At 48.7% G+C, this 26,350-nt stretch overlaps 1 protein-coding gene across 1 annotated transcript; it reads right to left on the bottom strand.

Moving 5' to 3' along the window:
• ATP6V1B1 (ATPase H+ transporting V1 subunit B1) lies at positions 1 to 26,350 on the bottom strand. The gene is made up of 14 exons (XM_019441287.2): positions 26,122 to 26,350; positions 20,217 to 20,272; positions 6,928 to 7,026; positions 6,636 to 6,729; positions 5,986 to 6,063; positions 4,960 to 5,099; positions 4,450 to 4,551; positions 3,768 to 3,865; positions 2,261 to 2,384; positions 1,930 to 2,080; positions 1,601 to 1,683; positions 669 to 773; positions 341 to 470; positions 1 to 245 (listed from the first exon to the last, which is right to left on the bottom strand). Exons 1-14 carry the CDS (start codon positions 26,231 to 26,233, stop codon positions 82 to 84), a joined length of 1,536 nt encoding a protein of 511 aa, XP_019296832.1. The 5' UTR covers positions 26,234 to 26,350; the 3' UTR covers positions 1 to 81.

The following is a 26,350-nucleotide window of genomic DNA, read 5'->3' as shown; positions in this document are numbered from 1 at the left end:
GGTGTGTGGAACTCGAGGCGTGCGTAGAACGGGTATAGCAGGGGTCCCAGGACACAGTCTGGGGTCTGACTGTGGGCAGGGCTAGAGCGCTGTGTCTGACGCGGGGTCCTGCGGCGCCCCCTCGCGGGAGTAGAACTCATCCAACACGCTCTGCGGGATGCGCTTCAGCATCTCCTTGGGGAAGATGCGCAACAGCTTCCAGCCCAGGTCCAAGGACTCAAACACGGAGCGGTTCTCGTAGGGACCTAGGGACAGAGTAGGAGTGTGTGCATGTGCGTGCGTGCGTGCATACGCAGCCAGGTAAGGGAGTTACTGCCTGACCACCCCCAATGCGCCTCACCCTGGTTGATGAAGTTCTTCTCGAACTTCTGCAGGAATTCCAGGTAGAGCAGGTCCTCGGAAGTGAGCGCCTCCTCCCCCACCACCGCCTTCATGGCCTGCACATCCTTCCCGATGGCATAGCAAGCATACTGGGTGAAGGGGGGAGGGACGGTCCATCGGTCACCGCAGGCATATCACAGAAGTCCAATGGCCCCCAGTTTGGCTGTGTGGGGACCCCAAAGGGGGAGGGATTTTGCCAGAGAAAAGCTCGTGGTCCGGGTACCGGCACAAACCTCCAGCTTCTGAAACTAACTTACCCGCCAGCCCCTGGGCCCTCTCCTTCTTACCAGTTGGTTGGAGACATCTCCATGGTCCTTTCTCGTCATGCCCTCCCCAATGGCGGACTTCATTAGCCTCGACAGGGAAGGGAGCACATTGATGGGGGGATAGATCTAGGGGAGCAAAAGAAGCGAGTGGCAAAAGGCAGGGTCCAAACTTTCCTTTCCTTCCTACCCCTACTTGTCTCTCTTCCCCCTGAGAATCTTAAGAGACTGGTCCTCACTCATCTGACAGAGAGGTGGGCTGCTCATACCCTGTCCTCCTTTATGGCCCACAGATTTTAGGGCTTGGGATGCGGGTGTCTATAGGTGTGCTCCTGGACAGGAGGGTGGAGGGCGGAGATGACATGACATTAGGTAATGAAAGTCACTACTTAAAAACTTTTGGTTATTTGGACAAAAACCGGGTTAAAGCTTATTAGTTAATAGCTGCAAAGAAGGAACCTACTAAGCAAAGAGGAAAAAGTCACAGGGGTTGCCTTTAACCTCAGATGGGACAGACACATTTTCTCACCTGTTAGCACATTATTCACCATCTACTTGTGTCAGTTACCCATTGTTTTGTTCACCAAAGCAAATTACCGGAAAGGAAAGAGAAGTGGTATTCATTTAGTATCTACTATCTGCTGGATGCTTTCTACATGCTGCCACGCACTCCACTGTGTGATAAATACTATTATTTCTATTTTATAGGTAAGGAAACCTAGGATCAGAAAGATTATTTTCTCAAGGTTCCAGTCAGGTAGGCTGGATTCTAGCCAGACTTGTCTTGTGTCTGTGAACCACACAGTCTTCCCGGGTCATCTCCTCTTTGGAGTTAGCCTTGCCTGGCCCCTCCTAATTCACAGAGAAATCAAGCATGGCAGGTGATGGGGCATCAGACAGCCAGTGTCTCTGGGGGTGGTGAGGAGAGCACTAGGTGGGTAGGGAGGGGACAATACCTGTCTGTTATGAAGCTGTCTATCCACGTAGATCTGTCCCTCTGTGATGAAGCCCGTCAGGTCTGGGATTGGGTGGGTGATGTCTGCAAAGAAATGCACTGGTCTCAGTGTAGACACGGCCCACATCTCCACCCAATCAGGGCCACGTGGGTTCTGTTCCTCTCATGGGAGTGATGGGGTATGTGGAGGTGAGGAAAAGAGAGTGAACTCCTTGATGGATGAACAGAGCTACTGCACATCTATGCAAAAAACCGTGAGCCCTTTAAGCATCCCAGTGGGAAAGGAGGGCAGTAGGGCTGCAGAGGGTATTGGGCAGTGAAGAGGCTCACCATCATTGGGCATGGTGAGGATGGGGATCTGAGTGATGGATCCTCCCCGGCCCTCCACACGGCCTGCCCGCTCATAGATGGTGGCCAGGTCTGTGTACATGTATCCTGGGAAACCTCGGCGCCCGGGCACCTCCTCTCTGGCAGCGGAGACCTGCGATATCAGTGTCACCGGGGTAAGGAAGGGGGCAAGAGGCTAATACAAGGAAGGGAGAGTGGGAGGTTCAGTGACTATGAGAAATGGAATAGGGGCAGGCCTGGGTAGGAGAGCTTTGGGGTGTAGGGACCAGGGAGAGGCAGGCGTGACCCTGACACCCTTCACCAGCTGCCTCACCTCCCGCAAGGCCTCTGCATAGGAACTCATGTCGGTCAGTAGGACCAGCACGTGCTTCTCACACTGGTAGGCGAGAAATTCAGCAGTGGTCAGTGCCAGGCGTGGGGTGATGATCCGCTCGATCCTGGAGGTACAGCCAGTGTTTAGAGAGCTCAGAGGTCCGTTTAGCCCCAGTGCTGAGTGGAAAGGGAACCGTGCATAGCAGCAGAGGAGTGGACAAGATGAGCCTCCGCTCCCAGCCCCCAGGTCACGGCTATGGTTCTTGGGGGTGGACAGTCTGCCGATCCTGACACTCCTCCTTCCTGTTCAAGGTAGGAAGGGGTAGGGAGCCTGGGACAGGCAGAGAGTTGGGTGAGAGTGGGACAGGCAGGGCCGGGAGTGTCTGGCAAGGGTGACAGCACCCTGTCCCTGCGGGCCCGAAAATTAGGGGCTCTGGCCCATCAGAGCTAGGCAGGGGCAGGGCTCCTGCTGTAGCTCTCTCTTCCCCAGCCTCCCCTGCCCCCTCATCCCCCTGCACTTGGCTCAGCTGGGGCACCCTCTGGATTCTTTCTGTAAGGTTCCCCTCACTACTCCAGAGCACACGTAGTGGGCGTGCTCTGTACACTTGCCCTGCCCGCTTGGCAGCTCCCTTCCACTTGGAGCTCTCCTGAATCCCTTCCTCTGACTCCAGGTGCCCTCAATCCTCAAGCTCTGAGCCTGTGGGCCTTTCCTCTGGTGACATCATCCTGGCCTCCAGAATTCTGTTACTTACTTTTAGGAATACCTTCAGTACCCAGGACAGCTTAGATGTTTTTTCTTCATCCACCTGACCTACTGATTTAAACTCACATTTCCTAAACTTTAAAAATAGCAGTTTTTCCAGATGAATAAACAAACAAAAAAGCAGAATCAGACCTATACATACAGAGAATAAACAAATGGTTGCTGGAGGGAAGGGGTGGGGAGATGGGTGAAATGGGTGAAGGGGAGCGGGAGATCCAGGCTTCCAGTTATGGAGTGAATAAGTCACAGGGATGAAAGGCACAGCAGAGGGAATATAGTCAATGGTATGGTAACGATGTTGCTTGGGGACAGATGGCAGCTACACTTGTGAGCACAGCATACCCTATAGAGAAATTCAGTCACAATGTTGCACACCTAAAACTAACATGACAGTATATGTCAACTATACTCAAATAAAAAAAATTAACAAATAGCAGTTTTTGCAAACAAAGCGTTTAGGGAAATCTGTCTATAGTGGGGACTTTGGTGGTGGTGCAAGGATGAAGAGCCCTGACTTGGGACAGTGGCTGGATGCAGACTATAGGAAGGACAGAGGACTGCAGGTGGCAGGCAGGATTGTGGGCTGTCCCTACCCCTTACCGAGCCTCAGTTTTCCCCTCTGCACAACCAGGGGTTGGGCCAATGGCTGTGGTTCTGGGATACTTCTGAGCCCTGGTACTCTGGATTTTGGGAGGGGACGGGGCCTGCTGCCTGAAGGCAGTCTGGGTACCAGGGGATGGCTCACGTGGGGTCGTTGGCCAAGTTCAGGAAGAGGCAGACGTTCCCCATGGTACCATTCTGCTCGAAGTCGGACTTGAAGAACCTGGCTGTCTCCATGTTCACCTGGACACACAGCAGGGAGGGCTGGAGAGGGGTCCCTGCAGCCTAAGGGCAGGGGCCCTGGCCCCTCCCATATCTTCTCAGTAAAGCCTATTGACTGACTGGCTACCAGTTCCTGGGATGACCCTGAACTTGAGAAGGCAGGGGCTGGGTTGCTCTCATCTTTGGGATCTCATCAGGTTCCCAAAGAGTTCAGATTTCTTCAGGTTGAGCTCTGCTCAGTGCCATCCCAACCCCTTACTTAGCCAGCTGCTCCCCTGCTAAAACCCTCCTCTGGCCCTCTGAGGGCCCCATCATATCCCCTCTCTGAAGGTGTCTTGTCTCCCCAAATTCCCTGGCTTCTCCCTCCTCCAGGTCATCCTGGGCTCATCTTATAGCTGCCATGTCCTTTGGGATGGCTTGAGGGACACACTGTCCTAGTCACTGAGCCCACCTTCAGTCATGCTTTTGCCTCTCCCACCAGACAGGCCTGGACTCTGACAGCTTCTCAGGGAGAAGGATTATGCCTCCCTCATCAGATCAGACAGAGCCAGGGTCCAAGGGAGACAAGGCTGCCAGAACTTGCCAATCTGTCCAGCTCCTCTTACCCCCATGGCTGCAAAGACAATGGCAAAGTTGTCATCGTGATAATCCAGCACAGCCTTGGACTTCTTCACCAGCCCAGCCTGGCGGCAGATCTGGGCGGCAATCTGGGGTGGAGTGGATTGGGAGGAAGAACGTCAGAGTCAGAGCCCAGACCCAGAGTCCAGCCCACTCAGCACCACTGAGGATGATGGATGGAGCAATTTCCAATCCATCCTCCTGCCAAGGCCTTTGGCAGGAGGGATCCCAGGGCAGAAAGGCGAAAGGGCTACCCCAGGCCCTACAGCCTTTCCCAGGGTCGAGGCTTGAAGACCTGCTTGGGGACAATGAGGAGGCCTATGCAGCTCCAAGTCCATGAGCTGCCAGAGGACAACTGCCAGTCTGGATGGCGAAGACCCCTGCTTGGCTGGTCCCTGACTGCTTGACACAGGAGACCGTCCTCACTGGCCCACCAGCCCTGGCCTCTGCCTCATCCCTTCCTCTTGGTCGTGTCCGCAGGACCCCGCAGGCCTCACCTCATTGTGGGGGAGCCCGGCTGCTGAGAAGATAGGGATCTTCTGACCACGGGCAATGCTATTCATGACATCGATGGGAGAGATGCCCGTCTGAATCATCTCTTCAGGGTAGATGCGGTCATGGGGGTTGATGGGCTGGCCTGGGAGAGGACGATCATGGACCCATGCTCAAGGGCTCAAGTCCCTCCCTGCCCTCCCCCAACCCTGCTCCAGACTCCAGAGCAGCACTATCTGACAGAATTTTCTGTGGTGATGAAAATGTACTGTAACTACACTGCCCAGTTACACTAGCCCTAGCCACATGTGGCATTGGGAGCATGAGATGTGGTTTTGAAATGAAAGTTGATTCCATTTGAATTAATTCGTATTTAAATAGCCACAGTTCAGTACTCCCTTGGATAGCACTACCTGGCACATTGGAAGTGGCAGGCAGGTGGGAGGAGTCCAGGCTGAGCAGGTGTTTTGTGGGGCACGAAGGAACTGAGGATGACCTGGGGAGCTGTCTGAGTGGATGTGTTTGCTCCGCTCTGCCTCTGACTTGCTGAGTGGTTTGGGGCCAGCCACAGACCTCTGTGGGCCTCCATCTTGTCCTCAGAACTGACAGGATTGGAGGACTCAGGAGGGCCTCCCACCGGGAAGGGGCTGTGTTTGCTTCTGCAAGCCACCCCAGGCAGCTCTGAGGGGTGGGGACAGGGAACTGGAAGGCAGGAGAGTGATGGTCCTGGGGCACACATGGAACTTTGCACATGATGATGGCATTTAAAGGAACTGGATATGAAGGGCTTACGGCAGTATCTCAGGCTCTGTGGCAGATTTGGGGACAGACAGGCCTCTACAGTGCTCAGAGCACACCTGATCTGCCTGGTAGTCTGACCAGCCTTTGGAGGTGAGCCCTGGCCAATTGCCCCTGGCCTGTGTCTGGTGCAGAACTTCCAAGGCCAAGGTGGCAAAGGTGATGGCTAGGGGTGGGGAAGGTGGTTGGAAGCTGGCTCCTGAAAGCTGTCCAGAGCCTCTCTGGTCACTCACCATTGATGTCCAGGAAGTCCTCTGCCATGACCACTGGCCCCTTGTCAATGGGCTTACCGGAGCCATTGAAAACCCGACCTGAGGGTGGGGGAGGATGTTGGGAGATGCTTAGGGCCAGCCTCACGTCTCCCTCACTGCTGCTCACCATCCACACCATCACCGGCTCCCACCTGCCTCTTACATGTCCCTCTCCCCTCAACCCTCCGTTATCCCCAGAGAGCTGGCTACAGTGACTGTTTCCTTGGGGATCTTCCCTCCTTGCCTAGAAATCTTTACAGCTGAGGCCTTGGCCCAGGAAATGACTCTAATGGAGGGTTTTAGGGCTGGAAAGAGGAGAGGTCCAGGTGTGGCAGATCTTGGGAGAAAGTTGGAGGATGTGCACTCTGTTTCAGCCTAACCACAAATAGATGGTTACCTACTGTGCCTCCAGTTTGTTGAAACTGCCTTCCTCATTTACTGGACATCTGCTGCATGTCCAGCCCTGAGCTGGAGCTGGGGGTCAAAGAGAGGACAAAACCTCTGACCTCTACGAACTCACAGGGAGGCAGACATGCAAAGAGTCAATGGCTATGCAGTGCTAAGTGTGTGGTTAGGGAAGCTAGGCTGGGAGGACGCAGGAGCTCCCCATCCCACCTCACCCCCACCCTTACCTAGCATGTCCTCTGACACTGGAGTCCGTAGGATGTCCCCTGTGAATTCGCAGGTGGTCTTCTGGGCATCTATCCCAGAGGTTCCTTCAAACACCTACGGGACAAGAGGTTACTCTAATAAGGGGCTTGCTGGGGACAATGGGGCCTTCCATTCTATGCTCCCTTGGAACCCAGCTCTAGGCAAGACACTCTGGGAAAATAGGACTTTTTTTTTGCCTTCAGAGCTTATAAGATAGTCAGGAACTTTGGGTCTGTTCATTTATTCAGCCAACATGGCACTGACACCACTTACCTGAACAATTGCCTTGGTCCCTGACACCTCAAGCACCTGCCCGCTTCTCTGAGTCCCATCAGGGAGGGTGAAGTTGACAATCTCAGCGTACTGGGCAAACTAGCAGGAGAGGAGAGCAGACATGAGACCAGAGCAATGGTGAGACCAGAGGTGAAGTCCCTGTCTCCCCCCATCCCTCCCTGACCCTGTCTCAAGCTTCTATCTCCCCTCTTGGAAGTGAGCTTGAGGGGCTGGGAAGTGCAACGTTTGAATTCTGTTTGGGGGTCAGTGTACCTGGACGGGTAGGGGTGTCAACTTTAGAGCTGGGAGACCAGGGTTAGAATTGAAGCTCTGATGCTTAGAAGCTGTGTGACCTTGTGGAAGTTCCTTAATGTCTCTGAGCCTCATCTTTCAAATGGGGATGATAATAATACCTACTTCAAAGAGATTGTACGGAGAGAAAGTGATATGTGTAAAGTCATTAGCTGGTGCCCGGCACCTTGTAACAGCTCTGTAAAATGTAGTAGTTATTACGACTGTTCAGGTCCCATGGACAGTTGTTTCTGCCCCTGGGGACTAATGGTGAAAACACTGGCACAGTGCTCTCCTGGGCTGCCAGGTGTCCCCTTGTGCCAGTGGCAGTCTTTCCCTAGCTATGGGGCTGGGGCTGATTCACATGTCATCCTCACAGCATTCAGAAATAAAAAGAATGAGGCAATCACTTCTCTTTTGGCTATGATCAAGTGTAGTATCTTTTCTTGTCAGTTTAAAAAGAACCAGGCTAATATCTAGAATATATAAAGAACTCTTACAACTCAAAAGTAAAAATACAAATACCCTACCTTAAAAAATGGGCAAAGGATCTAAATACATATTTCTCTGAAGAAGATATGCAAACAAACAGTAAGCACATAAGCACATGTTGATGCTCAACGTCATTAGCCACTAAAGAAATGCAGACCAATGAGATGCCACTTCACACTCACGAATGTGGCTGTAATAAAAAAGACAGATGATCATGAGTGTTGTTGAGGGTGTGCAGAATTTGGAACCCTCGGACACTGCTGGTGGGAATGTAAAATGTTGCCACCACTTTGGAACACAATCTAGCACTTCCTCGAAAGGTTAAATACAGAGATACTGGATGAGCCAGCAATTACACTCCCAGGTATTAAACCCAAGAGGAATGAAAACACATGACCACACAGAAACTTGTGCATGAAAGCATATAAGTGTTCATAATCAAGTAGCCTCATTATTCATAATAGCCCTAAAGTGAAAACAACCCAAATGTCCACAAACTGATGAATGGTTAAACAAAAGATGGTGTATCTGTAGCATGGTATATTATTCAGCCTTAAAAAGGAATGAAATAGGATAACATGCTGCAACATAGATGAGCCTTGAAACATGCTAAGAGAAGCCAGACACGACAGGCCACGTCTTACATGATTCCATTGATACGAAGTGTCTGAAATAGCCAAATCCATGAAGATAGAAAGATTAGGGGTTGCTGGGGGCTGGACGGAGAGAGGATTGGGGGTGATGACTAACAGGTACAGGTGTTCTTTTGGAGGAGATGAAAATGTTCTGCGATCAAGTAGTCGTGATGGTTGCATAACTCTGTGTATATACGAAAAGCCACTGAACTGTGCACTTTAAAAGAATGAAGGTTATGATATGTGAATTATAATTTAATTAAAAAATGATTAGGCTGTCCCTCCAGGACCATAGGCAGCAGGTCAGGCAGGTGGAGGTCTGCCCCAAGGGAATCCTGAGCTCTGCAGTCTGCACATGCTCAGGAAACCAGGTTCCTGGTCTTTCCCCACATCTAGAAGAGGCTATGAGCTGGGCCAAGGAGTCTGGGCTGAGAGAGCAGACCCTCCCCACTGACACTGGCTGTCAGCACCAAGAGAGCTAAGCCCTGTACCTGTACTTGCACTTTCTTTCTGGGGAGGCACTGGAGAGAATGCATAACATCCTTCAGGCTCCCTCACCTTGCTTCCCAGGTGGTTGATTTACTTCAGGGAGTAAGTCATAATCATAATCTTTTTTTTTTTAAGTTTATTTATTTATTTTGAGAAAGAGAGAGAGAGAGAGAGAGAGAGAGAACTAGCACAAGTGGGACAGGGGCAGAGAGAGAGAGAATATCCCAAGCAGGCTCTGCACTGTCAGTGCAGAGCCAGATGTGGGGGCTTGAACTCATGAACCACGAGATCATGACCTGAGCAGAAATCAGATGCTTAACCAACTGAGCCACCCAGGCACCCCCATAATAGTAATTTGATAAAGATAAATGATAAAAATATGATATTTTTTTATCCCCACTCCCCACAGTGTTCCTAGAAGTTAATGTACTCCTCTAAATAACTCCTTTGGATATCAGAGGAAATAAAAACTTAAATGATAAATGAAATAGAAAAGAATGAAAAAGGGTATAACTTCATGTCATGACCTATAGAATAAATCAAGCTGTACCATGTTTTCTGACCATAATCAAAATAAGTTTGAAATCAATAATAAAAAGATAGTTAGAAAAAACATATATTTGGAAATTTAAACACCTAATATAGAGAATGTAGAATTAGAACATATTTTGCACTAATAATGAAAAACTATATATCAACATCTGTGATGCATTTAAGCTTTGAATGCTTACATTAAAAAAGAAAAAAAATTGAGGAAGTTTAAGAGTATGCAACATGAAAAGTTAGAAAAAAGAACAGCATTAAAACCCCCAATAAAGTAGGGTGGGGGGATGGGTGAAATAGGGAATGGGGATTAGGGAGGACACTTGTGATGAGCACCGGCTGAGGTACAGAATTGTTGAATCACTAGTTGTACACCTGAAACTAATATAACACTGTATGTTAACTAAATGGAATTAAAAGAAAATCCTTAAAAAAAAACAATATAGTAAAAAATATTAGAAGGGCAGAAATCATTAATACAGAGAACAAATATATAACAAGGAAGATCAAAATCCAAATTGGTTCTTTGAAAAGCCTCATAAAATAGACAAATCTCTAGGGGCGCCTGGGTAGCTCAGTTGGTTAAGCGTCTGATTTCAGCTCAGGTCATGATCTCACAGTTTGTGGGTTCAAGCCCCGCATCGGGCCCTGTGCTGACAGCTCAGAGCCTAGAGCTTGCTTCAGATTCTGTGTCTCCCTCTCTCTGCCCCTCCCTGGCTCATGCTCTGTCTCTCTCTCAAAAATAAATAAACATTAAAAAAAAAAACACTAGACAAATCTCTAGCAACACTCATTAAGAAAAGGGTAAAGACATAAATAATTATTGGAATAAAAAAGCCAAAACTAGCTATACTGATAATATTAAAAAGTAACAAAAAAGAATTATTAACAACTTTATGCAATACAGTTCGGAACTTAGATGACATGGATAAAGTCCCAAAAGAATACAACTCAAACCAAAACCAATCAAAAACTAAACAGAAAGCTGGAATAGTCCTACAATTTTTAAGATACTGCATAGGTAAAATCTTTCCACAAAGAAAACACCAGTCCCAGAGAGTTTTACAAGTGAGTTCTGACAATCAAAGAACAAATAATTTGAAATTTACTTGAGCTCGTCAAAAGTAATGGATAACTGATACATGAATTCAGCAAAGTTGCAGGATACAAAATTAATGTACAAAAACCAGTTGCATTCTTATACACTAATAATGAAGCAATAGAAAGACAAATAAAGAAACTGATCCCATTCACAACTGCACCAAGAATCATAAAGTACATAGGAATAAACCTAACCAAAGATGTAAAAGATCTGTATGCTGAAAACTATAGAAAGCTTATGAAGGAAATTGAAAAAGATACAAAGAAATGGAAAAACATTCTGTGCTCATGGATTGGAAGAATAAATATTATTAAAATGTCAACACTACCCAAAGCAATCTACACATTCAATGCAATCCCAGTCAAAATTGCACCAGCATTCTTCTCGAAGCTAGAACAAGCAATCCTAAAATTTGTATGGAACCATAAAAGACCCCGAATAGCCAAAATAATATTGAAGAAGACCAAAGTGGGAGGCATCACAATCCCAGACTTTAGCCTGTACTACAAAGCTGTAATCATCAAGACAACATGGTATTGGCACAAAAACAGACATATAGACCAATGGAATAGAATGGAGACTCCAGGATTAGACCCACAAATGTATGGCCAACTAATCTTTGACAAAGCAGGAAAGAATATCCAATGGAAAAAAGACAGTTTCTTTAACAAATGGTGCTGGGGGAACTGGACAGCAACATGCATAAGAATGAAACTAGACCACTTTCTTACACCAGTCACAAAAATTAAAAATGGATGAAGGACCTAAATGTGAGACAGGAAACCATCAAAACCCTAGACGAGAAAGCAGGAAAAAACCTCTCTGACCTCAGCCTCAGCAATTTCTTACTTGACACATCTCCAAAGGCAAGGGAGTTAAAAGCAAAAATGAACTATTGGGACCTCATGAAGATAAAAAACTTCTGCACTACAAAGGAAACAATCAACAAAACTAAAAGGCAACTGACAGAATGGGAAAAGATATTTGAAAATGACATATCGGACAAAGGGCTAGTATCAAAAATCTATAAAGAACTCACCAAATTTCACACCCAAAAAACAAATAATCCAGTGAAGAAATGGGCAGAAGACATGAATAGACACTTCTCTAAAGAAGACATCCAGATGGCCAACAGGCACATGAAAAGATGCTCAACGTCGCTCCTCATGAGGGAAATACAAATCAAAACCACACTGAGATACCACCTCACGCCAGTCATAGTGGCTAAAATGAACAAATCAGGAGACTATAGACGCTGGCAAGGATGTGGAGAAACGGGAACCTTCTTGCACTGTTGGTGGGAATGCAAACTGGTGCAGCCGCTCTGGAAAACAGTTTGGAGGTTCCTCAAAAAATTAAAAATAGATCTACCCTATGACCCAGCAATAGCACTGCTAGGAATTTACCCAAGGGATACAGGAGTGCTGATGCATAGGGGCACTTGTACCCCAATGTTTATAGCAGCACTTTCAACAATAGCTAAATTATAGAAAGAGCTTAAATGTCCATTAACTGACAAATGGATAAAGAAGTTGTGGTTTATATATACAATGTAATACTACTCGGCAATGGGAAAGAATGAAATATGGCCTTTTGTAGCAACATGGATGGAACTGGAGAGTGTTATGCTAAGTGAAATAAGTCATACAGAGAAAGACAGATACCATGTTTTCACTCTTATGTGGCTCTTGATAAACTTAACAGAAGACCATGGGGAAGGGGAAGAGAAAAAAAAAAGTTAGAGAGGGAGGGAGGCAAACCATAAGAGACTCTTAAAAACTGAGAATAAACTGAGGGTTGATGGGAGGGTGGGAGGGAGGGGAAAGTGGATGATGGACATTGAGAAGGGCACCTGTTGGGATGAGCACTGGGTGTTGTATAGAAACCAATTTGCCAATAAATTTCATATTAAAAAAAAGATTAATGGAAAAGAGATGGTCTTTAATTAATTTATGGGGCAAGGATAACCTTGATACAAAATAATATAAATATGAGAAAATTATACACAATCTCACATATGAATATAGATGAAAAAGTCCTGAACAAAATACTTACAAATCAAATCCATAAAAGTATAAAAAAGGTCGAGTTACAAACCAAATGATAAAAGAAAAATATTAAAAAACAAAAAATGAAGGCAAATACATACACACATACACACAAATAAAAATTAAAAAGACCACGTTGGAATTATTCTAGGAATTCAAGGTTAGTCTAATATTAGAAATATAATAATGTAATTTACCTTATTAATGGATTGAAAGATTTTTAAAAAACCTGTGATCATCTGAAAACATTCTAGAAAAAGCTTAAAAAAACTATCCCTGATTAAAAAATTTTGATGATTAGGGAATCATGATATCTATGATTAAAGAACAAAACTCTCTGAAAACAGAGAATAAAAGGGAAATTCCTTAACTCCAAAAAGCATCCACAAAACACTTACAGAAAATACCATACTCTGATATAATGTATAAAACATTCCCTTTAAAATTAGGAGCAAAACAATAATGCCTGCTATCATCATTCTATTCAGCATTACACTGGAAGAACTAGCCAAAATAATAAGAGGAACAGAAAATAAACATTAGAAAGAAACAAAACCTAAAATAGAAAACTCCCCCAACCCCAAATCCAGTAAAGATAGGACCCCCCAAAAACCCATAGACCAATTTCTCTTATAGATGCAGAGGTTATAAATAAACTATTAGCCAGTGAAATCAAATAGTGTATTAAATAAACAAACAAGTTTGACCAAATAGGGTTTATTAAAAGAATGCAAGCCTAGATCAATCAACTTCTGGCAATCTCAACATTTGACAATATAATTCATAATAGGGAGTTTGTACGTATGAATTATAAGAGAAATGCTACAGAATTATGTAAATAGAAACCACAGAAGCTTTTGATAAAATTTGGCAGCGTTTCTTATACAATCCTGTGTAGGACAGGAATGGAAGGCAACTCCTTGAACACTAGACTATTTACAAAACCAACTTCAATAAGCTTCTAAATGGTGAAATGCTAAATCCATTTTTATTTCTAATAAAATCAATAACACACAGAGATGTCTGTATCACCATTGTTACTTAATGTGTTTTGGAAATTGTAGTTTATACAATAAGACCAAAAAAGAAAAAAGAAAAAGTATACCAATAAACATAAATAGAAAATGCTTTATTTATTTATTTATTTATTTATTTATTTATTTATTTATTTATTTATTAAAGGTAGTGAGAGGAGATTGTATTCTTCAGAAATGTCAAAGAAAGGCTGTGAACATGTTCCAGATTACAGAAGGCTAAACAGACATGATGAGGCTGGATCCCCTGCTGGAGGGGAAAAAATGCTATAAAAGACTTTATTAGGTCAGCTGATAAACTGGAATATAGATGTAGATTAGGTAAAAGTATCAGTGTAAATTTCAGATATTGATAATTACTGTTGTTATGTAAGAGAATATCCATATTCTTTGGAAATAAATGCTGGAGTTTTGGGGGATGACTTACCCTTAAAAGACCTAGGAAAAAATTATGCACACACACATACACACACTCAGAGCAGAAGATACAACAAATGGAATAAAGTGTTAACAATTGGCCATATGCATGTTCCTTGCACTATTTTTATTTTTGCCCCTTTTTATAAATTTGAAATTGCTTCAAAATCACAAGTAAAATTAAAGTCTGCCAATAGAAAAGCAGACATAATTCCCTTCATTTGCAGATGATACTGTATACCTAGAAAAACCCAAGAGGCTCTACTTAAAAAACAAAACAAAAAATGCCCAGAATTAATAAAAGAAGTTGGTTGTATACAAGATAAATATATAAAAATCCATCTCTTGTACCACTGTGTGTCACCTATACACTGATTTAAAAAAAAACAACAACAACTCTTTTTTTTTTTCTATTCCAGCCATAAATGAAAGAGGAAATTAGGAAAAACATCCATTCACAATAGGGCCCAAAGCCATACAATATCTGGAAAAAAATTTAACAAGAAAGGTACAAGAAAATAATAAAATCTTACTGAGGATATAAAGCAAGCCCTGAACAAATGGAGAACAATAGTGTTTTCCAAGACAGAATGACTTACTGTCATAAAAATATAAATCCTTTTCAAAAGCATAGAAATTAAATGCATTTCCAGCAAATTGCTGTTTCTTCTGGAACTTAATAAACATCTTAAAATTCATAAGTGTCTGAGAATATCCAAAAATCGTCAAGGTGGAGGATTTGATGTATCAGATATTAAAACGTGTTCTAAAACTGCTAAAGTCAAATGGTTAAGTGTTGGTGTGAAGCAGACAGAGAAGTGGGAGAGATTAGAGTCCAGAAACAGATCCCAGATTTTATGAAACTGTTATAGAACAAATGCGGTATATTACTTCATGGGGAAAACCAAAATCTGTTGACCAAAGGGTGCTAACGTAACTGGGTATCGACTTAGAAGATACCCACGTCATAAACACAAATACATTCAGGCATATAAAACCTTTAAATACAAAGCTAAAACAAACAGAAAACCAGAAGAGTTTTTCTTCTTTCCTTTTCTCAGCTTTCCTAGAAAAGCTGGATAAGAGAGATGTCTTTAAGCAAGGTATGGAATCCAGAAGCCATAAATGCAAAAATAGACATATTTGATTGTACAAACATTTGAAATGTCTGCATGGCAAAATACCAAAAACAAACGCGAACAATAAAAAAGGAGCACCCACAGCTCAAAATGTACACCTCAGTATGTAGGAAGATTTCACAGAGGACAAAGTAAAATCCAAACTTATAAAAAGATCCTCAAATGTAAATAAAAACAGGAAGGTACTAGTTTTCATCAATTAGATAGACAAAATTCCAGGAAAGAACATATCCAGGGCTGGCAAGGATGCTGGAGGGTGGGTCCTTTAACACACGGTTGACTGGAATGTGAATCACCACAACATTGCCGGGCTAGCAGTGTTGCCCCAAATCATCAATATCTATTTGAAATCTATTTTAAAAGCAATATACACTTTGAACCAGCAACTTCATTCCGGAGGATCTATCTTATAGCAATAAAGGCACTAGTGTAAAGGGGCTCTATTTTGCTGTACCATTTGCAATAGCAAAGCCTGGTAACACACTGAATGTCTATCAATAATGGGACCATTAAAAAAATGGAACCATTGAATAAACCACAGTACATCCATGCTATCGCCTACTATGTTGCTCTTGAGAAGAATGAATAAAATGGGCAACTACTGACATGGAGGGAATCCTTGATATGTTTTAAGAGACTAACACCAATGTAAACCTCTAACATACTATCTATTTGCCCCTTTACAGCAGGATCTTTATAGTGGCTGTCTCAAGAGGCTGGGAGGAAGGAGGTTAGGGACAAATAGTTAAATTTGCGTGTCTTTTGTTTCACTAGTAATAAGGAGCATTTTTTTTTTTTTTTGGTAATTAAAATGTGATAAAAATTTGGGATGTTCAAGTACAGTGCGACTGGTTACCACCATCATTACTATCACTAAATCCCCGCTCTACCCAAAATAGTGACCTTAAGTGTCTGGGAGGAGGGGCTTATGACTCAATTTCCCAGTGGGGTGTGACAGGGTGCATCCCTGCGAGGGAGGGGGGGGGGCGTCAAACCTGAGACAGGAGGGTTTGCAGTTCTGACAAGTCACTGGAGGAAGCTCCGGCTTGGGTCCCTCCTTGTCCTGTGAAAAGGATGCCAGGAAGGCGACCTCCGTTGCCCCCTAAACCAGCCCCTCTGAGTGGGGTTGCTGAGAGAGCTGGGCTCCCCCCAGGAGGAATGCGCTGAGGTCGGCGGGGCAGCTCACGTCTAGCGGTCTTTGGCTCATCAACCACAAGAGGGGGCCCAAGAGCAAGGGCCGGAAGGCCCCCGCGGAAAGAAGTTTTAAAAAAGTCGGGGCATTCCTCTGCCGCTCTGTAGGCCTGTCTACCTGACGCAGCCACTGGCCTCCTTGCATGGTGGGCTGTTAACCTCAGGAGGAAAACTGCTGGACAGAGCACAGGCCAGGTTGGGCCCCAAAGAAATCAGGCCATGGGCCCAATAGAAACCAGGCAGCCGGGTGATAAAAAGCCATCATTTTTCATGTGGGTTTATGTGGGGGACGGAGGGCGGAAGGAAAGGAGAGTGGAGGAGGTGGCGCCCTGTGTGTCCCTGAGAGGTGAAATCAGAGGAAATGAACTTTAAATAGCAGAGAGATTACAGTCAGATGCCTGAAAGAACTGTCAGAACCATCACACCCAGTCATGGAGGGTGTATAGTTTGGAATCCTTTAGGAAGAGAATACTAGGCTCTGTGTGTGCGTGCGTGAGTTATTTGGGGCAGGGATGCCCATAGCCAGTTGGGACAGGGAGTGCAGGGGGAGAATTCCAGGATGCAACAATGAGTTTATACTCAAAGGAGCCCCATTTCAGAGCCTGATCCTCTCACCTCCCATTCTTGGTTACTAGGAGGACCGCAGAGGGTGGGGATGGTTCAGTACAACCTTCTGTGCTTCACTGAGTTCTCAGCCAGCCGGGGGGAGGGGGGGGGAGGGGGGGAGGGGGGGCAGAGGGGAGCTGCTCTACACACTCAGAGGACTGGGAAGTTCTTGGCAAGCCTGGCAGGACTTGTACAGGGAAGCCCTGGCCTCCAAGGCCTCTCTTTCTGCCAATGCCCAGGGCAATTTGGAGCCCCTCTTCGGAAACTGTCTTCAGAGCTGATACACATACTTCTGAAAGCTTTTTCTTTTAAAAGTTTGGAAGTGGCCACAGACACTTGGAGACAAGTCTGGTGGATAAGGGGAGAGCTTTCTCCAAGTCTCAGTAAGGACTGCTGTTTCTCAAAATACGGCAGTCGGAAGATCTTGTAGAGTAGGGGATCTTCAAGTGTGGGCCCCAGGTGAGCAGCAGCAGCAGCAGCAGCAGCAGCAACAGCAGCTTGGGAGCTTGTCAGAAATGCAGATTCCTGGGCCCTAACCTCAGACTGATGAATCAGAACTTTGGGTTCTTCCAGGGGATTCTCATGCATGCTCTAGTTTAAAAACCACTGCTCAAGTGAAATCTCTCTAATATATCCCAGGCAGGTGGATGTCAGCTAACCAGACTCCTCTTTAATGCCTGTGAAACTCCTGTGTAATTGTTTGTCCTATTGGGACTGTTTAATAATCTGGAGGAGTCATTTTTACACTCTACACTCAGGGGTTTAGGCTTTAACATTTTATGCTCTACACTCAGACCTCCAAAAATCAGATGAAATCATGGAAACTGTCCCTAGAAAAATGTACAGACACACGAATACCCAGCTTCAAAGGTTTGCATACGATTCCGAGTCCCTTATTGCCTGGGCTCAGAACCTCTGATCTACACAAAAGTTTTCCCCCAAGAATTTTTCCATTTCGGAAGGATGGAAGTGGGAGGCCTAATTGCGGGTATGATTCAATTTGAGCAGAAGGTGGCGCTGTAGAGGATGAATTGGGGTATTTTACCCTAGCAACTCTAGACTGGGGATAGGGATGTGGGGCCGCAGAGAGGAGTACGGAAAGCTGTCTTCTCCGCCTCTTGAACTTAAGAGACTACACGTTACTGCTTCTTTTCCTGCCCTCTGCAAGTCCAGGGTTCCCTGGGTATCTCCATCACCCAGTTATTCTGTTCTATGAGAGAGATGCATCCAATAATCGCAGAACCGTGGGTCTATCTCATTTCCCAGTCTAGCTCCATTTTATAGTTGGGAAAGTGGATGTCATAGGTACTGACTCTCCATACTATGAGCGGGGGCAGCAGATGGCACCAGCTGTTTACTCCAGCATATTAGCATTTCTGTCTTCCAGGCAGAGCTAACGCTAGCTGTTCTCAAGGAGGAATAGTAAAAATACATTTATCTGATTTGATCCTCACAACAACTCTCTTCTATATTAGATGAGGAAACTAGGATTTGAAAACCTAAACAGCTGCTTCTCAAACTTCAGGAAGCATCACATCACCTGGAGGGCTTTTAAAGTCTGACTTCTGTATCTCCCCAGCTCTCTAGAGTTCCTGATTCTGTTGGTCCGGGGTAGGAGCCCCAGAACCTGTATTTCTAACGAGTTCTGTGCTAATGCTGCCAATCTAGGGTTGTCAGGTAGCTAGTAGGAGGTAGCTAGATGGAGCTGAGGTGAAAACAGAAGAGGTCTGAATCAGACCTTGTGAGCCCCGTGCATACATGCATAACCACTCCATCACACTTCCTCCCAGGGCATCCCCAGCACTAGTGGGTCAGACAGTAAGGTCTCTATGAACTTGGGATCTGGTTTCCAGAAACAAGAGGGTCTGGTTTAGTCATTCTAACACTTACTCATTCATTCATCTCATTCACTTACTCACCCTTCCTCTGAACAAACTGAACACCTACAATGGACTGGGTGTTCAGTAAAAGTGTGGTATGGGACTCTGGGGGCTCAAGAGTAATATCCAATAGGAGAGACATTGTGGGGGCAGGGAGGAGACATGTGGCCAGGTGGTGATCCGATTGATGCCTTGATGGATGCTGCCAACAAGACAGTACAGAAGAGGGAGAGGAGGGACAGGCTCATTGTCCAGGGGCCTGGGTGAAACTCCCAGAAGAAGTGACCTCTCAGCTAGCCTTGGGGAGGAGTCAGAGGAAGAAAGGGTATGGAGGAAAGGTAGTTGGAGAGGCAGAGGGAAAAGTAGGAGCAAAGGCCTAGAGACATCAAAAGGCAGCTCCGTGCAGAGGCAGGGTGGGTTTCCAAGTAGTGGCACAGTGGGCGTCGGGGAAGGAGAGGATGCGTCATGAGAGTGGAAAAGTGTGGAGGGACCCTTACAGAACATGGGGCCTATAAGGTGAAGGTGCTGTGCGTGCTAGGTGAGTTTGAAGCAGGGGAGCAAAGGGGTCAATGCTGCAGGGGGGCAGCATGGAGGATGGCAGGGCACCAGGCTGGGGATCCAGAGACCATGGCTATAATCAGGGAGCAGTGGGGTAGGAGGTTGCTGATAGATCACTGATACTGACAGATGGGGTCCAGGAAGGGAGGGATCAAGGGTGGCCCCAGATTTCCAGGCTGGGGAGGGTGGTGTCTGGCGGGAGCCTGAGAGGTGGAACTGTTGGGTGGAAGGGGGACAGCAGAGTGATCTGGCACCTTTGCAGGGCCCTTTATGCCTTAAGAATCCCCAACCCCAAACTCAAAATGCTGTCAGTCTGCCCTGGTCCTGCGGTGCCCCAGGGGACACAAAGGAGCCCACATCCCATCTCCTTCCGTGAGGCCCGCTTCACTTCCCACCCGCGCTGCTAGTTCCCAGGCTGAGATAGTCCAAAAGCCTCTGAAAACCTTGAGCTCTGGAGAAAAGTTAGCTGGCATGGCTCTTCTGCCTTCTCTTCCTTTTAAAAGAAGACCCACAGGACCAGCAGGTGGAAGAGTCCAGCTTTGTGAGGAAGTTCAGTACAACCATTCCACCGTTGTAGAAAGAGGCACAATAGCCCAGATCCCCCAGGCCCTTGGCAGTAAAGAGTGGTCTCTGAGGGCCCAGAGCGGGCAGAGGGGGACACTGAAAAGGCAGGAAGGGAAACCCAGGGTGGTGGGGGAGACAGCTGGGGAGGAAGAGTGTGGGATGGGGGACAGGGAATTAGAAGGGACAGATGGGCCCATGGCGGACAGCTAGAGGTAGGGCAATTTAGAAGAGATCTGCACCCGGGGCTGGGAAGCCCTGGGATTTGGCCTTGGTGCCTGGGAAGATATGGAAGAATCTTACCTTGACCTGGTCCAGCACCACCAAGGGCCCATTGACGCTGCACACTGTCCTGTAGGCTGGGGGAGGAGTGGAGGTAGGTGAGGTCTCACACCCAGACACACACCCAGACACACACACACACACACACACACACACACACACACACACACACAGAAGCATCTTCTGCTTTCTCTCCCTGTATGCACCACCCCCACCCCCTTCCCAGTCTGGGCTGTCAGGGTCATTAGCTGTGACAGGGCCAGCCACCATTGCTGTAAGGGTCATGCCCCTGCCCGCAGGGCTCCCTGCTGGCTTGGACACCTGCAGGAGGCTGGGGGGAGGGCCAGGGCAAGGGCAGAGGCCTTCAGAATCCTCCCCTCCCCTCTCAACTACGAAGAGGTCTTTCTTATCTTGAAGCTGCTTCCCCTCTGGCCTCAGCCCCCATCTTACATCTCTGACCCACAACATCTTCCAAAAGCTTCTGGCCCCCAGCTAGAAATGGGTAGAGATTTGCCCTCCCTGCCCCCCACCAGGACCACACTTCCCTCCATCACCTGACACTCATTGAGCATGGTGCATGTGCGCATGTCTGGGTGTGTGAGGGGTGGGGGCTGGTGCATGCATGGGTGAGAAAAACCAGCCAGAGTTCCTGCCTGGACAACCTGGGCTCCCTGGGTGCCTGTGGGAGAGGGGAGAGAGTGACAAGGAAAGAGGAAGAAGTAGAATGTCCCAGCCCTAGTGGCTGGAGAGATCCACAAATGGGGAAATGAGCTCAGCTTACAGGGAGCCTCTAACTCCAGTGTTGGGGAGCCCCAAACTCCAGTGTTGGGGACCCCAATAGGAAAGCCATGGACTGGCAGACAGGAAGCCTATCTTGGTTCTGCTAGGGGCTGGCTGAGAGATCCTGGGACTCTCCCTCAACTACAACCTGGGAGACACAGCTCTTCCCTGGGGTCCCTGTGAAGCACGAATGAGACCACGGAGACTGTGGCATGGCAGGATGGCCAGAGTGTCCGTGAGGTCACTGAGTCACTCACTGGAAGGACATCAAAGGGAAGAGAGTGGTCTAAGCCTCTTTTCAAAAGGGGAGGAGAATGGGGTCCAGAAGGGTGAAAACCTACGCCAGGGTCACCCAACATGCTTGTGGCAGAGCTGGGGCTGGGACCCCACCTCTTGCTTCCCGTCAAACCACATTGGCTTCCAGCCCTCAGGCTTTCATACAAGTCTGGTGCCAAGTCACCCCACACCAAGGGAAACTAAATGCCCCCAGCTCACACCTTCCCCAGTATGGGGCTCAGTGATCATCCCCCTGTTTTTGTCTGATCTGCATTCCTTTCACCAGGGCATGGGCTAGGATGATGACTGGGCAAGGTGATCCTTGCGGGGATATTTGCAAGGCTCTTCTGAGCTTATGGACTGTTAGGAAAACTCAAGAACAAGAGGCGCCAGAAGATCCATTCTTCTAGGGCTTGGGCCTGGAGCAGGGGAACTCCTTCAGCTTCCTCCGAGTTCCCATAGAGGAGGTATCCAACCTTCCCTCTAGGCCAGCCTCTCCTGGTCCTGAGGCCCAGACCCCAGAGATGACTACTCCCTAGGGCCGAAGGCCAGTGCTTCCTTCTCTGTGCCCCTTCCATCATGCAACTCTGGTATCTCCCATCTTAAAACCCTCCCTCCGCCCCAGTCCTTCCAAAGCTGCTGCCCTTCACAGCCCAACTTCTGGCAAGTCGGGCTCCATTGCTGACTTCCTTTCTCCACCTTCCACCCTCTCCTTGCACTCTCCAACCTGGTTTCTCTCTAGGCCACCCCACAGGACCAGGTACACTGGATCAGAGCCTCATTTTAAAAAGCACTGGGACAAGCCTCTTGCTGGCGCTATAGAGAAAATACCAGACCAGCCAAAAGGGCTGAGATGGCAGAAGCAAGATGTAGAGTGGGTAGGCTGGATGGGAGGTGAGAGTGTGGGAGGGGTAGGAGCCCAAGGTCCAGAAAGCCCCAGGGAACACTTTCCAGTTCTACCTAGGAGACGGGTCTTTCAACTTCCTCTCTTCCTTCACAGCGGTTCCCTACATTTCACAGCTTCTGTGAGGGAAGCCTGTTAACCTGGACATCCAATAACTCTACCTTGGGAGGGCAGCAGTGAGTGGCAGGGAGTAGCCAAGGGGCCAGGACGAAGTGCTGCTTGCTGGCCAGGCCCTTGGGCTGGGTGCCCAGCGTGTGGTCTGTAAGCCTCTATCTTATCCCACCAGCCTCAGCTATAAGCTGCCTTTCTGGATTTCCAGAGCCCTAGGGCCTAGCTCTAGTAGACTTCCCAAATGCTTGCTGGAGGAGTCCATCACTCCACAGCCTAGACCTTTCACTGCAGATACTCCACTGTGGCCGTTTCTGTTTATCACCCGACTTTTGACGTCCTTCAGTGCCCTGCCCTTAACTGACTCCGACAGCCACTGGCTCTGCTCCCCACTGAAGTGCCACAGCCCTCAGCCATGCCACTGTAGAAGGCATCCTGTTCTCCAGCTTGTCAGTCTTTAATGAGATGGATCATGTCTCTCCCCTCAGACTAGAACTCTGTGCCTCCCCAGTCAGACTAGACCATATCTTTTCTTAGAAGCTGTCTAGTTTGGACACCGCCAAGGTGGTGGCTAAGCAACAAAAGTGTCCTTGAAATGAAGCCAGGCCTTTTGTCTGCATCCACCCCCAACTGATTGTGTCCATTGCATGCAGTGGCAAATTAAGGCCCAGAAGTTGGCTGATTTCTCCTGGGGCACACCACAAATCAGTCTGCATCCTGTGGCACTCCCCCAGCCTTGGGACATACCCTTCAACCCTGGAGAGGTGAAAGGTGGGGGTAGCGCTGGAGGCAGTGGGCTGGCCCAGAAGACCTCTGAGGGGCACTCCCTCAATAGGCCTTCCTGAGACTTTGCAGACACTCCCTCCCTCTGCTCTGCCCCCTCCCCTGCTCCATTGTCCCAGCTGACACTTTGGGTTGCACTTAGGGCCGCAGGCCTGGAGCCCCTCCCTGCCCCCATCTCCCCACTGCCTTCCTGGTCAAAGGCTCAGCGGGGCTCCATGCAGCCCACTAATTAGGGCCTGCCCAGCCACACCTGCAGCGTCCTGGGAGCCGGCTGAGCCAGGCGCCCATGCGTGAGGTGGGGGTGGGGGCAAGCCCGGGGCAGTAGGTCCCGCACCTCCTCCCTGATCTCCTCCAGAGGGATTAGGGGAGGGAGGGCAGGGGCTGGAAGACCAGGCTTCTTAGAATCAGCCCAAGACCCTGCCCGGTGAAACTCAGTGTGACCTTCCTGGCCTCTCAGTTGAGGAAACTGAGGCAGGCGGCAAAGCCTGCCTCAGTGGTTTGGCATTCCAGCCTCTGGGTGATCATCTGACCAGGCTCTGTCCCTCCAGCAGGGCTGACAGCCTGACATCGGTCCTTTGCTCGTGCTGCGCGCTACTCCCCTCCCCCCTTCCCTCCCACCCCACATAGCATCTTTTGCCCCACACAATGGATGAAGCCCCAAGCTGCCGCCTCCCCTCAGGGAGAGAGTTCTAGCTCTGAAGGAGGAGGAGTTCCTTTCTGCCCAGGGTGGATATTGGTAGGGTTCACTCCCCACTTTATTCTACCCTGCCCCCTCCCTTCTGGCCCATTCCCTCAGCCACTGCAGTGAAATCACCCTTAATGCCTCAGGCCTGTTTGGTTCACTTCCTCCTCCAGGAAGCCTTCTATTGGACTCACCCCATCTCTGGCTGAGGAAGCCCTGGAGTTGGGAGCCAGCTGCCCCATCCCCTGTCCCCCTGGGATCCCCAGCTCTCCTCCTGGGCTCTTTCTGTCTCTGCATAAAGTTCTCCTGCCCAGAGCGCATACAGTGCTCAGGTAGGAGGCCAGGGCAGGAGTCCTGCCTCCAGCCAACTGAGGGTAGCAGCTCTAGGTTTTGGTCCTCACCCCTCAGAGAGGAAACCCCTCAGGCCCCAGAGGCGGAAGGTGGGAACAGAGAAGGCTGTGGGTGCTGAAGCACCCTGAGGAACTCAGTATGCTCCGAGGGGTGGAGGCTGTCAGGCTGGGGCTGGCCCCTGGGGGTGCCCTGTGAGGACACTAGTATGCAGCAAAAGCACAGGTAGCCTTTGTCACTGCGGGAACATCTTTAACACAGGGAGCAGAGTCGTGGTGGAGGGGCTCCCCCTCTGCAGACCCTGGTCTCTGGGTCAGCTGTTGGGTGTGACACATTCACCCGGGTGGGGGCCACATGGAGTGACACACAAGCAGGCATGGGGGTGCTGACACCCCTGGGTTCCAGCCTGGGTCAAATCTCCAGGGCTTGTTGACTCTAAATAAGGTCGTGGCTGGAGGGAACTGGCTGCAGGAGGCCCTGGGGTGAGGTTGCACCCATAGGGTCCCTGGGAGGGCACACTGCAGGGAGTGATGGTGGGGGAGGGTCCTGCAGGGGTGGGCCATCACTTGGGTCTGGATGAGGGTTAGACAACTTGAGACAACTGGGCTCAGGTCTCCAGGCCTGAGCTCTGGACTCCAGGGGGGGTCCAGTCACTGCAAATTTCTGGGCCTTCATGACCCCTGCTTTGCCCCAGGGGAGAATCTGGATCTCTGCCCTCCCCCATACCTCCAAGAGGTAGGGCCTGCAGGGCCTCCTTGGTACATCCGGTCTCACTCAGTTTCTCCTTGCTGGAATGTACTCCACCCCTCAGTGCCTGCCTCAGGCCTCTGGAGGCGCCTGCTCACGCCCTGCTCTGCTCCTAAGCACCCGCCCTGCTCTGCTCCTAAGCACCCCGGACCTGCCCTCTCTGGACCTGCCCCCTCTGTACTTGCTCTGTTCTGGGTGGGTGCCAACTCCATTCAATGCAGACCCAGCTCTCGCAGCTGCCCCTTCAGGTCACTCCCACTATGGCCTAGGTAACTAGAGAGGGCCAGCTTCTCTCCATACACACCCTGTTAAGAGCCTCTGGCTCTGCTTGGCTGGTGCTGGCCAGGCCGGTTTACTCCAGTGTGGGGCTGTCTGAGAATCTGAGAATTGGAGAATGACCTTGGCAAGGACAGATGGAGGGGGCTCTCCCTCTGGTCCTCAGAACCTCACCACTTTCTGTGCCCCAGACATCTGGGCACACCTAGGAAGCCTACAAGGGTAAATAATCCAGCACCCATGGCCATGCCAGGCACTCACCCTCCCCCAACTGTACATACACAGACATAAGACATCACCTGACCACATACCCATGTTGTTCCTATGAGCACGCACACTCGTGCACATACACACACATTCCCCCTCAGTCTGAGTGTAAAAGCATGCACATATACTGTCACATTTCCTCACTCTGGTCATACACACATGCAAGCTGTCACACACATATTTACACATATCCGCACCCGAGTGGGGGAGCACACACATCCTTCCCCTGCATTATACACACAGACACGTGTAAGGCACACATGACATGTGCCCACTGACGTGACACACACAGTGTTATGTATTTCTCCATCCTGAAAATGCACATACTTGGCCTTGCCACACATATTCCCTAAGAACACTTGATCATACATTTCCTCATGCTGAATGTTCTGGTACACATGCTCGTACTCCAAACACGCACATATTCACACAGGAGCGTGTATCACAAACACACACTTGGGCCCATTGGGAGCTCTCTCTGAACTTGGGGTCTCAGCGCAGGATAAGGGTGATGACCGAGAGGTTCCTGCAAGGACACCCCTGCCCTCTCCTCTGGGGTAGCCTGGGCTGGGGACCCCATACCTCCATCTGCAGAGGTCGCTCCTCGTCCAGGCAGTCCACCACATCACTCTGCTGGACCAAGAGCCCCCTTGGTCTTCCTCAGTCTCGGTCCTCCCCTTTCCCTGAGCCTGAGAAGCAGAGCCTGGGGACCCAGCAGCCCACCCCAACCTCACCCTCTGGGGATTTGTACTCACTGACACGGGGGTGGGTGATGTAGTTTCGGGTGACCGCTTGCATGTGCTCTTGGGCTAGGTCACAGCCACCGCTGGGGAGCCCCCCAGGCCTACCGTCTGCCTTCGTGGCCATGGCGCGGTGGCAGGCCGGGACCCGAGTGCCTGAGCCTGCTGGTGGTGAGTGCAACACTTCGGGCCCAGCTGGAGCCGGAGTGAGCTTACCAGACTGCCCCTGTGGCCACCCCTCCCC

This window comes from Panthera pardus, unplaced genomic scaffold (genome assembly GCF_024362965.1).
Source record: "Panthera pardus isolate Hobbes unplaced genomic scaffold, ASM2436296v1 HiC_scaffold_25, whole genome shotgun sequence".
In the NCBI taxonomy this organism is placed as follows: Eukaryota; Metazoa; Chordata; class Mammalia; order Carnivora; family Felidae; genus Panthera; species Panthera pardus.
This window is presented reverse-complemented; position numbering and strand designations above follow the sequence as displayed.